Consider the following 15,672-nt stretch of genomic DNA (forward strand, 5'->3'; position numbering starts at 1 on the left):
AAAGCATCACAGCTCCAAAGCGCCAGCGCTGCCCCGCACGCTGCCAGTCACGAATCCCCCGAAATACAGGGGCAGCCGGAGCGGCCAGCAGCAGCACCCGTGGCCATGCGGGCACCCGTGGCCATGCGGGCACCCGTGGCTGGGGGCTGTGTTTGGCTCTCGCTGTTGGCCAGGGTGTCACGGTGAGGGGCACAAAGGGGACAGGTGGCCCCCGGGGCTATCCCCCTGCCCCACTGAGCACCTGGCAGGGAGGTTCGGTGTTGGCACCTGGAGAGCAGTGGCACGGACACGGCTGGATGCTTTATTGGGGGGGGTCCCGCATGCCGCGGGGGGTTCATCATGCAGCCTCCAAATGACGTCACAGCAATAGACAAGCGGGGACTGAGAGGACCACAGGGACAGCAGGATCGGAGTGGGGATGGGCTGCAGGGTGCAGACCACCAAGACCAGGCAATGCCCAGCAGGGACCCCCGGGCAGTGCTGGGGGGGTGGTCCCTGCACCAGGGCCCCATGTCCCTGGCCAGGTGCCAGTGGGGACATGCTGCAGGTGCCCCCCCCACCTGGCAAGAAGGGGACTGTGGCAGGGCTGGGACCCGGAGGGGATGCCATTCATCCCTGCACCATGCCGGGGGGAGGGGGGGGGCCCTCACTGGGGCGAGCTGAGGTTGGAGTCGGGGGTCTCAGGGCGGGGGCAGCGCGGGGGGAAGGCTTTGTAGCTGTAGTACTCCACAACCTGCTTGGGCACCTCCGCCAGCACGCACTTCGCCAGGGCTGTCGGTGATGCCTGTGGGATGGGGGACAGCAGGGGACACCGGGGGGGGACAGGTGAGACCGGGGCTCACCGTGCCACCTGCCCACCCCCACGTGCAGAGCAGCAGCTGTGAGGCACTGGCTTGCTGCGCCACAATGCTCTGTCCTGCTGTGAGGATAGGAGGGGATGGGAGGGGACAGCAGGGGACAGGAGGGGACAGCAGGGCCACCAGTGCCCCACTCACATTCTTGAACTCCCGGAAGGGGACAAACTGGACGATGTCGCGGAGGACAGGTTCGCCCTTGGGGGAGCGCAGGATGCCATCATCCCCATCCAGGATCTGCATGTCAGTGAAGTCGGCGTTGCCCACCCCCACGATGATGATGGACATGGGCAGGTAGGAGGCGCGGACAATGGCCTCCCGCGTGTCCGCCATGTCCGTCACCACTCCGTCCGTCAGGATCAGCAGGATGAAGTATTGCTGTGGGAGGACAACAGATGCGCTGGGGGGCGGCCCGGCCCCGCTGCCAGCCCCATGAGGGGGAGCAGGACCAGGGCTCAGCTCCAACGTGGGAGCAGCCACAAGTGGCACGAGTGTGCTGGGTCTCAGCCCAGCCCCGCGCCAGCTGCCGGGGATGGCAGGTACATACTGAAGCCTCCTTCGTCCGCTCCTCATCGGCCGCCACGCGAGCCACCTTGGAGATGATGGGGGCCACATTGGTGGGGCCATAGAGCTGGATTTTGGGGAGGCAGCTCTGGTAGGACTCCACGACACCCTGGATGCCTGCGGGGAATGTGAGGGGTAAGAGGGGGGTGTCCCAGCAGCACCAGGCTCTGGCATGGTGGGGTGTCACAAGACAGGCATCCCCGGCCCCGCCGGAGCTGGGCTCACCCTCACACTCATCATTGTCAGGGTTGAAGTTGATGGCGAAATCGTGGGAGACCTGGAGGGTGAGAGGGGAGGGGGCAGTCGGTGCCCACCCCCCCATCACCTGCCATGGCCAAGGGTGCCTGGAGGGACGAGCCCATCCCTGGGGTCCCCCAGGACCCCGACCACACCCTTACCTCGTATTTGGGGGGGATCCTTGCACCAAAGCCAAGGGCTGAGAATTTCTTATCACTGCAGGGGAAGGGGTGTGAGGAGCTCTGGCAGTGCCAGCACTGGGGTGGCCACCACCGGGGTGTCCTGGCCCCCGGGGACCCGCCAGAGCAACAGACCTGTCGTAGTCTTGGCAGATCTCGCCCACCGCCACCAGCGCCTTGAGGTACTCGTTGGGCTGGTAGGGGTTGATGTAGTGCAGGGAGCAGCTGTTTCGGGGGTCCCCGTTGGAGGCCGTGAAATCGATGGCCACCTGGTGGGGGGGCGGCAGTGAGGGTCCCCCCAGGGTGCACGGAGCCACCCACCGGTGTGTCCTGCTGAGGTCGGGTGGCTCTGCCAGCCCCGCTCACCGGCACTGTGGCACAGCCACAGCTCGGGGGGAGCCGGGATGTGCCGCCCATGGTCCCCTGCCCTGGGGACAACTGTGTGGCCCCGTGCTGGAGCCCCTGCCCAGCTCCCCGTGCTTTGGGGTAGGGGACGTTGCTCACCGTGAAGTGGATCTGGCAGCCACCCATGATGTAGTCCAGGAAGGAGTAGACCCTGTGGATCTTCCAGAGGGACCTGCATCAGCTGGTCCTGTCCCACGCGACCCCATGACGGCCTGGCATGGCTCAACACAGCACGGCACAGCACGACACAGCATGGCATGGCACAGCACGGCGTGGCATGGCATGGCACAGCACGGCACGGCACGACACGACACATAAGCACTCACCTTCAGGTCCAGCAGAACCACAACCCCTGAGTTCTTGTAGTTGCGCTTCTTGATTTTGTACTTGGGGTTCATGCAGTCCCACTGCACCTGCGGTACGCAGCACCCACGCGGCCTGCGACCCCCACCCTGGGGACACGGCCCCATGCGCCCACACCCCCCACCATCACCTCACAGACCCCTGACCCTGCAGCTTTGCAGCACTGTGACCCAACAGCCCCATAACCCTGCAGGCCCCCCAGCCATTAACCCCACAGCCCCATAACCCCACAGCCCCATAACCCCGCAGCCCCATAACCTCACAGCCCCATAACCCCACAGCCCCATAACCCCGCAGCCCCATAACCCCGCAGCCCCATAACCCCGCAGCCCCATAACCCCACAGCCCCATAACCCCGCAGCCCCATAACCCCGCAGCCCCATAACCCCACAACCCCATAACCCCGCAGCCCCATAACCCCACAGCCCCATAACCCCACAGCCCCATAACCCTGCAGCCCCATAACCCCGCAGCCCCATAACCCCGCAGCCCCATAACCCCACAACCCCATAACCCCACAGCCCCATAACCCCACAGCCCCATAACCCCGCAGCCCCATAACCTCACAGCCCCATAACCCCACAGCCCCATAACCCCGCAGCCCCATAACCCCGCAGCCCCATAACCCCACAACCCCATAACCCCACAACCCCATAACCCCGCAGCCCCATAACCCCGCAGCCCCATAACCCTGCAGCCCCATAACCCCACCTCTGCAGCCTCACGGCCCCACGACCCTGCAGCCCGCCAGCCCCAGGGCTGACGTCCCCAGAGGAGCACAGACCCACCATCCCTTCGCCAAAGAGGGGCGCAGCGAGGGGACAATGGTCCCAGAACCAGAGAAGGAGCTGGGAGGTGCCTCTGGGAATGGGATCTGCTGGCAGCATGGAGGGGTGACCCCACGGGCTGTCCCCGTGTCCCCACACCCACCTTGTTCTCCCCCATCGCCTTCTGCATCTCCTCAAAGGTGGTGAAGAACTCGCCGATGAAGTCGTGCTTGCCCCGCGAGTCGTAGTCCCACACCACACACTGCAGCGGGGGACGGCTCAGCCCTGCCCGCTGCGGGGGGCCACGCACCCACACCCCCAGACCGCACCCGGCCCCGGGGGTCCCCAGCACGCTGCCCATGCGGGGCCGTGGGGAAGCTGGGATCCGCGTGCCACCGTGGCAGGGATGCGGGCCCCCTTCACCCTTCCTCACCCTCAGCTTCCTCTTCTCCTCGCAGCTGCACAGCGAGTTGAGGGAGACCTTGAAGGGCTCCCAGATGGGGCTCAGGTTGTTCTTCACCACCTGCGGGGCAAGGGGCTCAGCGGGGCCGGGCAGCCCCCGGGGCAGCCGAGGAGCGAATCCTGCCCGGGACCTCACCTCGGTGCGGTACACCAGCTGCTCGCTGCGGTCGTCGTCGATGCGGTAGATCTCCAGGAAGGGATCCGACTTGCTGAAGAGATCCTGGAGGAGGGAGGATGGGGCAGAGCACTGCCTGCCCTGCCTGCCCCACCTGCCCTGCCTGCACGGCCCCCCAGCTCCTGCGGGACCTGGCTCACCTTGTCATCCAGCTTCTTGGCCCGGAAGGCGAGCTCCACGTAGCCGTTGTTCCCCGAGATCTCCTCCGAGATGACCTGCAAGGTGAGGCGGCCGCAGGGTGCTCAGCGCCTGGCAAGGCTTTGTCCCCCTGTCCTCCCTGCCTGCGTGGGCAGGGTGGTGGCCTGGGAGGGGACAGGGTGCCACGTGCCTCCCCCAGCATGGCGGGGACCCCCAGGGTGGCTGGCAGACAGCAGTGGGGACCCTGAGCACTGCCTGCCCCCGAGAGCCCGTGGGGCTGGGCAACAGGACAGGAGGAATGTCATTGGGGACGCCCCACATGCTCCAGCTCAGTGCCACTTCTGTGTCCCAGCCCGATGACATCCCAGCACACCAGTCCAGTGCCACCTATGTGCCCCAGTCTGGTGCCACCCACATGCCCTAGCTCGGTGCCACCGCAGGGTCCCAGCCCGGTGTCACTCCTGGCATGTGTTGGGCCACTCACGGTGATGGTGGACTTGCCGGCGAACTTCCCATATTTGAGGAACAGCGGCTTCGTCACCCGCTTCTGCGCCACAATCTGCAAAAGCGTAGGGGTCAAGGAGAGAACACCACTGGTGGGTGTCCCCGGTGGAGGGTGGGGGCTCACCTGCCCCACGGTGCACTCCATGCCCCCCAGGAAGTCATCGTCATGTGTGCCCACACCGGCATGCCCGTGGCTGTCATACACCTCGAACCGCAGCTTCTGCACCTCCTCAAAGTAGTAGTCCACCATGAAGATCTTGGCGAAGACGGGGTTGAGGTTGCTCTTGATGACCTCACTGCGGTCCACCTGCACAGCGGGAGCTCAGCTGGGGGCAGCGGGGCCAGAGCCCAGCCTGGGGCCCCATCTAGACCTGACCAGGACCTTGGGATGCCAGAGCTCGCCCAGAGCCGGGCACGGGGGTGTGGGGTGCAGGGATGAGGGACATTGGGCAGCTGCAGGAAGGACCGGCCCTGCACAAGCATTTCCCTGCCCGTGCTGGTTCTCAGGCAAAGGGCACTGGGAGGCAGCCCCATCGCCAGCCACGTGTGGCACGAGGACTCCAGCCCTGCCAACCCCCAGGTGCTGGGAGCGCTGCTCCCTCCAGGGTTTGGGGCAAGCCCCGTGGCCAGTTCGAGGGGATGCTCTGGCTCTGGGCCACTGTTTGCCAGGGCTCTGCTCAAGCAGGAGCAATGAGCCAGTGCCAGGACGAGCCCCTGTGCTCCCACCTGGGCTGGCCAAGGGCAAGGGCCACCACCCACTGGCCACCGTGGCCCTGGCAGGTGGGTGGGTGCTCAGCATCTCCCAGCCGCGCTGGCAGTGGGTGCTGAGCAGCTTCCAGGAGCCTCCTCCGCACCCTGTCCCTGCCAGCGTTGACTCAGCAGGACACATCCTGGCCAGGGCACCCCGCCAGCCCGCCGGCCCCTGCCCACCGCCTGCCTGGCCCGGCAGCAGCTGCTGAGCCTGCACTGCCGCGCTGCTGGCAGGGCCACCCCGTGTGGCACCGGGTCTCCTGCACGGGCACTGACAGCCCCACAGCTCCATCACGGTGCTCCGGGTCTCGGTCACCTCAGCCCCTCCAGTGCCAGCCCCTGCTGGTGTGGCTGGGGCCATTTCGGCTCTCAGACCTGGTGGGCAGTGGTTGAACTGGCTTCAGCCGTTGTCTGGGCTGGGGGACACGGGCTGGCAGGGACAGGGAGGGGGCAGCTCAGAGTCCCTCGGAAACATGGCGCAGGGGGGCCTTGTTGCCCTTGCATGGCATGGCACAGCATGGCATGGCACAGCATGGCGTGGCACAGCATGGCGTGGCACAGCACACGGAGTGTGGCACGGCATGGCATGGCACGGCACAGCATGGCACACAGAGCGTGGCACGACACACTGGCACAGCTGGGTACAACTGGCTCGGCACGGCACAGCCCGGGAGCCGCAGCTGGCACGGGGCCCCTCGCCGCCCTGGCTCCAGCTCTGGCTCGGGCGAGCAGTCGATCACACGCAGCGGGATGTAGCGCTGAATGTGCCGGCTGAGCAGCGGCGATCAGCCAGCGCGGAGCTGCTGGCGCCAGCCCAGAGCCAAGCCGTGGGGAAACGATAGCAGGGTGCCACGCCAGCACCAGCGCCGGGCCCAGCCGCGGCTCTGGCGGGCGCCAGGGCCCCTGGCACAGCACCATGCGGGGCACACGGCTGCAGTGCCAGCCCTGCTCCCCCCTGAGCCGCTGCCCCGGGCAGGGTGAGGCCAGCCCACAAGGCCTGAGCTGCCCCAGTGGTGGCTGAGGTGTCCCTTGGCCATGGCAGGCGGCCCTGGAGCTGTGCTGGAGCCACGTGCCATGGGCACCCCAGGGACTCGCTCCGGCCAAGGTGCCTGCACCGAGTGTGCCACAGCACCCTGCCCTGCCCTCGTGCTCTGTGCCCTGCGCCCTGCACCCTGCTCTGCACCTAGCTCTGCACCTCACACCCTGCTTCCCATCCTGCACCCTGCTCTGCACCCTGCCTCCCACCCTGCACACTGCTATGCTCCCTGCTCCGCACTCTGCACCCTGTTCCCCACCCTGCACCCTGCTCCCGACCCTGCACGCTGCTCCCCATCCTGCACCCTGCTCTGCACCTTACACTCTGCTCCGCACCCTGCACCCTGCTCTGCACCTTACACTCTGCTCCGCACCCTGCACCCTGCACCCTGTACCTGGCACGCACCCTGCACTGCGAGCTCTGCACTTTGCATCCAGCACCCTTTGTGTGCACTCTGCTCTGCACCATCTCCTGCAGCCTGCACCCTGCTCTGCGCCCCACTCTGCACCCACACCCTGCTCTGTACCCTCCACCCCACTCTCCCGCTTCTCCTGCGCCCTGCTCTGCATCCTGCACCCAGCTCCGCACCATCTCCTGCCCTCCGCGTAGTCACTCCTGCCCTGTCTCCATCCCCATGGGCACTGCAGCCACCCTGGGGCCGTCTCTGCTACTCTCCCCATCACAGAGACACAAACCTTGCACCCAGCACCCTGCCCTCAGCCCCGCCATGACCCCAGTGACAGCCAGCCCCTGCCCTGTGGTGGGTGTCCCCCACCTGCCTACCTCCATCCACTGGCCCTGGGACTGCATCAGCAGCAGGACGCAGGGGTCTGACTTGTTGAGTGTGTCGCGGTCCAGGAGGTGCTTACAGCTCACCCGCAGCTCCACCTTGGAGAGCACGGCCAGCGGGGCCTGGGGGGACGGCTCGGGCGCTTCGCCCATGGTGGCCATGGCGCGGTGGGTGGCCGGGCGCGATGGGGGGCAAGCGGCCCCGTGGGCGAAGGGCATGTGGGGGGAATGGGGCGGCACAGGCGGCCGCTGCCTTCGTTGCTGTCAAGGAGCGGGGCAGGTGCCCGTCATGCCTGGGGCACGGTGCCCTACGGTGCCGGGCGTGGGGCCAGAGCCCAGCTGCGTCGGGTCGGGTAGGTCCCTGGTGGCAGCGGGCACTGGTGGGGGCTGGGGTGGGATGCGCTGGTGGGTGGAGGGGGCTCCGGGGACCCTCTCCAAGGTGGGGTGGCCAGTTCCAGTCCCGATCGCTCCACGGGGCCCTGCGAGGTGTCAAAGCACAGTGGGGTGAGCCGGAGCTGGGGCACCCCTTGTGATGCTGCCCACGCACCCCCCAAGCACCAGATGGGTGCTGCTGTGTCCCCCGTCACCCACCAGCCCCCTGGGCTGGCCAGGGGTCCCACAGGGTCGTGCTTGGCTCTGCCCCAGCCCCACTGCAGGGGCAGGATGCATCCCGCTAGGAAGGGGCACCGGAGTGGGGCTGGGGGGCTGTGCAGGAGTGGGGGCTGTGCAGGCAGCCCGGGGCCCCCACCCCAGAGTACTGGGGAGCAGAAACTCCCCCCCTTTACCCCTGCGGGCAGCGCAGCCGCCCTGGGCAGGGCTGGCCGGAGAGGGCAGTGGGGACACCGGGCCCTTGTCTGCGCCACCGGGTGATGCTGGCAGCGCCGGCATGTCCCGCTGCCCAGGCGGGGCTGGTGGCACCCCAGGGTGACGGTGGGATTTCCCCCATGCTGGGGACGGGGGCCACCTGCTACCCGGAGGCTGGTGACACCCAGCCAGGCAATGTTGCGCTGGTGGGTCATCAAGGGGCTCTACCAGCCCCGGGCTGGGGCTTGTCCCCCCCAGGCTGCAGCGCCTGCGCCCACCCCTCTGCCCATGCCCCCGCACACCCAAAGTTTCCTGGCAAAGTGATGCAGGCCCCCCCAGCACATGGCTCCGGTGCCCCAGCTCCGGCGGGCATCTCCCCCCTCCCTGGGAGCGCGGGCACCCCTGGCATCCCCCAGCGGAGGGGGCGCGGGCTCCCCCCCACCCCACCGTGCCCCTCACCTGGCTGCCGGTGGGCTGGGCTCCGCAGGCGGCCGGGCCGAGGGCTGGGTCGGTGTGCCAGCCGGAGCCAGCGTGCCAGCCGGAGCCGGTGTGCCAGCCGGAGCTGCCGCCGCTGCCACCTCCACACAACTGACTCAAGCTGCAGCTCGGGAGCGGAGCCCTAAGAGGGAGATGACAAGCTCCGTTAACTGCCTCGCTGCCGGCACCGGAGCAGAGCCCACCCGCGGGCACCGGGGCTGAGCGGGGTCCCTGGCACCGCTGCTGCTGCCAGGGCTGGTGCTCCCGCTCCGGGCGAGCCCCCCGTGGCACAGCCCTCGCTCCCAGCACCCCACAGCCCATCGCCCTCCCCTGCTGCTCCCCGTGGGGTGCCCGAGGCCCATCCTGGTCCCAGCCCCCTATGCTCTCAGCCCACACCCCAGCACAAGGATGGGGTGCCCCAAGACCACCGGCTGCCCTCCCCGCTTGCTGGAGCAGCTGGACCCACCGAGCCCCAGGCACCCCGTCCCTCAGCTGGGGGCTGCCCCAGCACCCCCCACCCACACACATCACCCCAGTGCTGTGGTGCTTTCAGCTTGGCTTTATGGAAGATGATGTAATTAGCCTGTATTTGGAGGGATTAAAATGCAGATAGGGCTAATGAGCACCAGGGCACTGCAGAGTCCCGGGTTTGGGAGCTAATCCCCAGCCCGTGTGACAGAAATAGGCCACCTGCCTTCCCTGCTCCTCCTGCAGCCCCACAGCACGGCCCGGGGGGAGCCCACCCGTGGGGGGACACAGGATCCCACCGCAGGCTTGGGCCGGGGGGCTGGGACAGGCCAGCAGTCAGCCGTGACACTGGCAGCCCCATGCTGGGCAGCCCTTGCCCCCCATTTTTGAGCAATCTCGGGTCATCCAGCTGTGCTGGGACTCGGGGTGGGGGTGGGCTGGTGCCCCTCTGCCACGGCGCTTCGTGGCAGCGGATCCCCAAGTTTGTCACCGAACTGCTAATGAATACAAATGGCTCAATTATCCCGACACAGGCGCTGGGCAGCCAGAACAGCCCCGGAACCGATTAGCCAGCAAAGGGGCCGGGTCAGCGCTCCGCTCCCCGCAGAGCTCAGCTGCCGCCTGCCCTGCCGTGCCAGAGCCCCGAGCCCCCAGAGCCTCCTCCAGGCAGGGGCCGGGCTCCTCTTCAATGCCACCAAGGTAGTTTCCTAACAAAACAGTTTTAAAGAACACATGGAGCAGCAGCAGGGGTTGAACTGCAGCCGGGGGAAGCCCAGGGCAGGCGCCCCAGCAGCGGGCGCAGGGCTGTGCAGTCCCACAGGCCAGTGCCGGCATCGCACACTGCTCCCCTCCAAAACCAGGGTGCAGGACCCCACACGAGCACTGTGCTGCCACAAAGCTTCGTTAAATCTGGTTTCAGATTTCATTAAGTCTGAAGTATCGGCACAGAGACAGGTTAAGTGGGAAGCAAAGCTTGCCAGGGAGGGGGCACCTCAAAAAGAACCCTCAACTGGCAGCCAAAGCAGCCCCCTTAGTCAGGCGGGGTCCAGCCTACGAAGCTGCTGCCCTGGAGACAAAAGCCGAGGGGCCTCCCTGAGGGGCTGGCACAAGGCAGGGCCTGTTTCCCTTGCTTTCAGGGCAGTTCGAAGTCTCTCTCAACACAGCAGCTGAGGTTTCCCACGTCTGAACAGCACAGCACCCCTCCACGCACAGCGGCCCACGATCTGCACCAGCACACACGCTGTAGCAGAGCCGGCAGGCGCAGGGCAGCTTGCTTCTGTACGTTTGCCCTAAAAAGACAGCACACTCTTATTTCTACATTTTTTTTATTGACAGTTCTAGGGAGAACAGTTCATTTCTTCTTCTCCACATCCTGCTCTGCCGCTTCTTTGGCTCGTTTCGCACGAATCCCAAAGAGACGGGCGTTGGCCCGGGCCATGCGCAGGCTGGCAAAGGCCTTGAAGTTCTTCTCGTCTTCCGAGATAACACGGGCCTTCTCCCGTTTGAAAACCTAGTGGGAGAGAGCGCCAGACAGTCAGACTGCACATCAGAAGAGACTGTATTTAAGGCTTAACACAATTAATCTCGCTAGGCTTTTACCACTAGCCCCGTGATGCTGTGAAGAAAAGAGCACTTATGCCATCTACAGGCCCTGCCCTTATTGTCGCCCCACCAGGCACCTCATTTCAACCGTTTCCTAATTTGCCAGCGCACGTCAGCACAAGACCAGAACATACCACGGGGAAAAAAAAAACCAAAACAACAACAAACCAACCAGCACATGAAGTCTTGAGTCAGGTTTGTCAGCACCTTTCAGAACCGGCAAGGGTTTTGAGACAAATGGCGACTACGCAACCTGCCGGGGCTGTCGAGCCACCAGCGTGCACCCCTCACCCCAAGCGGCAACACCACGCACCCCAGATTTCACAGGTACCAGCTCCTTCAAGGGATGAGTGGACTAACAACCCCCTGAGCCCACCCGGAGGACGCAGGGCTGAGCACAAACACAACCATGCTTCATGTGTGCCTTAACCTGTGCCCTCACAGGAATCGTGTGATTTGGGGGGCTCCCCCGCAGCTCTGTCGGGAGAACGTACGCAGCTGTGCTTCACACGTCATTAGGGCAGCAGTGGGATACATACAGGACTGTTCCCAACCAACGTGTCTTGACCTCAACCCCTGACATTCTGGGTGCAGAAGAGAGCTCCAGGCACTAAACACAGCTTGTGATTTAAGGACTTCCACAGTTAACAAAAATTTAGTGGAGCTCTGTGTAATGAATTCTTTGCAATCTGCTTTGCAACACTGAGGAACCAAACAGATCAAGGTACTCTTGGCTAAAGACAGAGACAAGCTCATCCCTTTCCTGGCTTTCTTTTATCCAGGATGGGAAGCGTCTGGAGACAGCAACCCTGAGCCCTGGAACAGCGAGAAGAGAATCCTCTCCGTGAAGTTTAAGTCTCAGTTATGTCACGCAGAGAATGTGATTTAGTGACACTTACATTCTTGATCGGCATAACTGGTCCGGTCAGCTGAGTCGCCATCTTGAGTTCCTCAGCCTGCAAAACAAAATGTCAAAAAAAAATATTTAGAAAAAAAATATAACTTCTCAGGCTAGTTCCTCAGGAGCGTGCTCTGTCTGCAGGTACCCTGCTACAACATGCTGTTTAAAACAGTTCTGACTGGAGATTTAACACCGCCTGGTAACAAACTCAGCATTTTAGCCGCGCAGCTACAGGAATATCTGGCACAGATGTGCCGCATCAACAACCTGCATTTTGCCTGGCTATTGATTAGCCCGGATCTGGCCAGAGGAGCAGCGACCTGTCAGGAGTTCTGCCAGCTCTAAAAACACTGACATCTACTGTACCATTTTTAGTTTGATACCCAGCATATTCCTCACTGATTCCTTCTAAGGCTAATTCCAGCTTCTTTTAAGAGAATGGCATTAGACAAAAATTATTTAAGTTTTAAACTGTTGATTTCAAATGAACAAATTTGAAATGGCATTTCAGACACCCGTATCTGTTACCTACTGGTACAGAAGCTCCAGACGCTTCTTCCCCTGCTCTGAGCAGCAGCGCAAGGACAGCGGGCTGCTGCACTACGGTGAAGCGGCTCGGAGCTGACAGACTCCCCAGAAGATTGAGGATAGCTTTAGCGCACCACCTAATTTCAGCACTTGCACTGCCCCGTGGGAAGCGTGTACTCACCACAGGCAGAGCCAACCAAAGCCAACCATACTCCGGATCTCGGTGAGATTTTAATGAAAAGCGTATTTTCATGTCAACAGCAACAACCTTCTCGAGACTGCCTTACACACGGCTTTCACTGAAGAGTCTCTCTTCGCCTCCCTCACCCTTTCCATGCAGCAGAACACAACTGCAGATGGACTTCTCAGCTATTCTGACAATTTAGCTTCATAAACTAAAATTCAACTGGCTGGGTAACAATCAGAGCTTCAGCAGACAGACCACCCAGCCCCAAATCTGAGCTGCACTCCTTCAGCAGCACAGCAGTCCCTAGGCTAAAACTCTGCCCCAAAGCACTGCTGTAACCCAGGAGATCCCTGTCAGTCTGCTCTACCAGGCCTGGCCTTGTGCTGGGCTCAGCCCTACGTACGTGCACGGGAACCATGCTGCCTCTGAGAAGGGCTGCTCCCCCAGGGAGGTTACATGATAACAAGCGTTGAAGAGCACCGCCTGACCACGCAGCACAGCACTAGGATGGATGGGCTGAGGCCCGCACCTCTGAACACATCACCAGAAACAGACCTCGTGAAACGCTGCTAACTGAGAAGTACTTACAGAGCTGTCTCCCTTCTTGGGCATAGCCGGCTTCCTTGGGAAGAGGATAAGCTTGGAGTGGTACTCCTTCAGCCTCTGCACGTTGGCTTGCAGGGACTCGGTAGACTTGTTACGTCGCCGGGGATCCACAGAGATTCCAATAGTTCGGGCAAACTTTTTGTTAATGCCGGCGAGCTGAAGAGAAGAGTGTGTGGTGTCAGCATCCAACAGCTCTCAATGCCAGCGTGCTGCTGCCGGGAGCTGCTCCACGCGTCAGCCAGACCAGGGATCAAGCACAGCCATCACAGGCTGAGCAAGGCCCAGCATCCAACCGAATGGCCCAGTGGCAGCACGAGGGCCTGGCAAGTGGGACCGACTGCGCCACTGACAAAGGGAACTGTGGTGCCTGCATTTTAATGCTTGAAAACGTTCCACAGGCTTTGCAGTAATTTTTGCAGATGTTTTCAGGAGAGCAAAGTGCAACCCCCTGAGCAATTATGAGGGGGATGTTTAACCTCTGATACAAACATCACAAATTTATGAAGTCAACATCCAGGTAACTGGCTCACCGAATACTGGAAGCTCCATTAAAGAAGTATTTTTTGTAACCATCTTGCACAAGAAATAACCTCATTTTTTGTTTCAAGACAAACATCTGCGCACCATTTTGTATTCCACCATTAACCAAAAATTAAAGAAAAATAAAGTAACACAGCATTTGGCACTCAGAAGAACAATTTTACTGCCTCAATACACTAATTCCACTGTTATAAATGTTTTAATTAGATACTAAACAACTCGCAAGAGACGGCTGTGGATGCTGGCTGCCAGCAAGCACCGATGTTTCTTCCTGCCCACTGTATGGAGATACGTGGGTGAGGGTTCCTGCAGACCACCACGATCCAACTTTTAACAGCTCATCAGCTCAGCACAGCCAGGAAGGTCACAGAGAACAGCTTCCTGAAGCAATGGCGGGCACCAAACACTTCCCACGGACTTTCAGTGTTCCTAAACCACCTCGTAGCTATTGCATGAGAAACAGCTACTCTACCAGGCTACGCTGAACAGTTCCCCTTCCTGACACAACACCCCCTACTTCTCTTAGGAGTAAGTTGAGCATGGTTTACCTCGTACACAACACAAACAGGCTAGCTAAAATTTTTAGGATTAGCAGAAACAATTGACTAAAATTTTTAGGATTAATAGAAACATGTTTCACAGAGAACCAAATTGATTAAGAAGCTGTTAGTCCTTCCCGGCCCCCAGGAGACTGAATTATGGCTCTTCCAGAATCCACTTTTAATGGAATTCTGTATAAGTGACAGTCTGACCTGACAAATGGACATATACTTTTCAGAGCAACCTTTTGCTCTGGCGTACGCTGCACCACCACTCCACAGGCAAAGGAAACGCCAGAGCAGCGCTTTCCATGCTCCCACAGAGCCAGCAACACCAGATGCCTCCCCTGGCTGCCCAGCATCAGCAGATACCGACACCTAAGGCAAGACACTTGCCCACTGTCTACGTGCAGAAGAACAGAACAAGCCAACCGAGCTCAAGCTCAGAGTTAACTTGGTTGGGATCCGTGCTCTGTACTTACTTTAAGCTCTTCTAGGCTGAAGCCTCTGCCAGCACGAACTTTTTTGTGGTATCTGATAGTAGGGCACCTCACTATAGGCCGGATGGGCCCAGCCACGGGACGGGGCGCAATGCGTCGAGCCTTCGCCTGGCGGGCTTTCCTCCTGGAATGTTGACAGGGACAGCGATCAGGAAGAGAGCATTCCTGCCAGGTGTGCCACTCCTAGGCTGCCAGCTGACCTCCCTTGAGGGGAGGCATCTGCCACATGGGCATCTCTCGGAAACAAACACAGCCCTGGCCTGACAGCTCAGACAGGCTGACACCTGCTTCTACAGAACAGCTACAGTCATCAGGTATACAAGGGTTCAAGGGAATCATCAATGTGGTACAGCGATTCCGGAGATTTCTCATCATTTGACTGCAGTTACAACGGCCAAACCCCGACCAGGGACCCCACACCAACCGCGCGCCTTGCTGCAATCCCAGAGCCTTTAACGAGAAAGTTCAGGGGAACGGCTTCAAATAAAGATGCAGCACTTCAGCTTCCCGAGCAGCCCGATACAAGCCGCGAGCCAAGCTCCCCCAGCTCCCCGAGCCAACGCAGGCAGCAGCCGGCCCGGCAGGAGCGCCCCGGGCACTCACCTGCGGATCTTGCGGGCGGGCTGGTTGAACCAAGTGGCCACTCGCCGCTGCCAGTCCTTGTGGAAGTGGGGCTTCAGGATCATGCCATTGCGGCTGGGCGCCATGGCTGCTGGGGCCTGCGGACACGAGCAGAGCTAAAGGCGGCCGCCGGCTCCGCCGGGGTATCAGGGCTGCGGGGCCCCCCCAGCGACCTGGCGAAGGGCCGCCCCCGCCCGCCGCGCCACCCAGGGAGGCCCAGAACGCCCCCGAGGCCGCTGCCCCCCGGCCCAGGCCGGGATCCTGTCAGCGGCACCTCCGGGCGCGGGCCCAGCCCGCGGCCCCCGCGCAGGACTCCGAGCGGCCGCGGCGCACAGCCCGGGCCCAGGCACAGCCCACGGCGGGCGGATGGCGGCGGATGGGTTCCCCGGCCGCGGCAGCGCCCCGACTCACCTCCCGCCACCGCAAATGGCCGACCGGAAAAGGAAGCGGAGGTGCGGCGCGCGCCGGAAGTGCCGCAGCGACAGCCAATGGGCAGCGCCGCAGCAGCGGCCCAATGAGGAGGACGGGGCCGGAAGTGCCCAGCGGCGGCTCCACCGCGCCCGTAGTAAAGATGGCGCCAGCTTAAAGGGCCCGCGACGCACCGACGGGGAAGCGAGGGGCGAACGGAGCCCCGGGCCCGCACCCAGGCTGGGTCCGCTGCCGGGCTCCCGCGTCG

At 62.4% G+C, this 15,672-nt stretch overlaps 2 protein-coding genes and 1 non-coding gene across 3 annotated transcripts; all 3 read right to left on the reverse strand.

The window, feature by feature from the left end:
* Positions 1-281: 281 nt before the first annotated feature.
* CPNE7 (copine 7) lies at positions 282-8,620 on the reverse strand. Its single transcript, XM_005235452.3, has 16 exons — positions 8,487-8,620; positions 7,218-7,702; positions 4,773-4,955; positions 4,629-4,703; positions 4,147-4,221; positions 3,968-4,051; positions 3,803-3,892; positions 3,533-3,631; positions 2,566-2,652; positions 2,339-2,398; positions 1,970-2,103; positions 1,817-1,871; positions 1,644-1,695; positions 1,402-1,535; positions 996-1,232; positions 282-784 (listed from the first exon to the last, which is right to left on the reverse strand). Exons 2-16 carry the CDS (start codon positions 7,440-7,442, stop codon positions 647-649), a joined length of 1,728 nt encoding a protein of 575 aa, XP_005235509.1. The 5' UTR covers positions 7,443-7,702; positions 8,487-8,620; the 3' UTR covers positions 282-646.
* Positions 8,621-10,278: 1,658 nt separating this feature from the next.
* Positions 10,279-15,501, reverse strand: RPL13 (ribosomal protein L13). Its single transcript, XM_005235499.3, has 6 exons — positions 15,408-15,501; positions 14,979-15,094; positions 14,358-14,499; positions 12,779-12,952; positions 11,474-11,530; positions 10,279-10,482 (listed from the first exon to the last, which is right to left on the reverse strand). Exons 2-6 carry the CDS (start codon positions 15,080-15,082, stop codon positions 10,324-10,326), a joined length of 636 nt encoding a protein of 211 aa, XP_005235556.2. The 5' UTR covers positions 15,083-15,094; positions 15,408-15,501; the 3' UTR covers positions 10,279-10,323.
* Positions 14,668-14,749, reverse strand: LOC114011597 (small nucleolar RNA MBII-202). The gene has a single exon (XR_003553569.1). It is a non-coding gene; the product is annotated as a small nucleolar RNA MBII-202 (small nucleolar RNA).
* Positions 15,502-15,672: the final 171 nt, after the last annotated feature.

Source organism: Falco peregrinus, chromosome 14 (genome assembly GCF_023634155.1).
Source record: "Falco peregrinus isolate bFalPer1 chromosome 14, bFalPer1.pri, whole genome shotgun sequence".
NCBI lineage: Eukaryota > Metazoa > Chordata > Aves > Falconiformes > Falconidae > Falco > Falco peregrinus.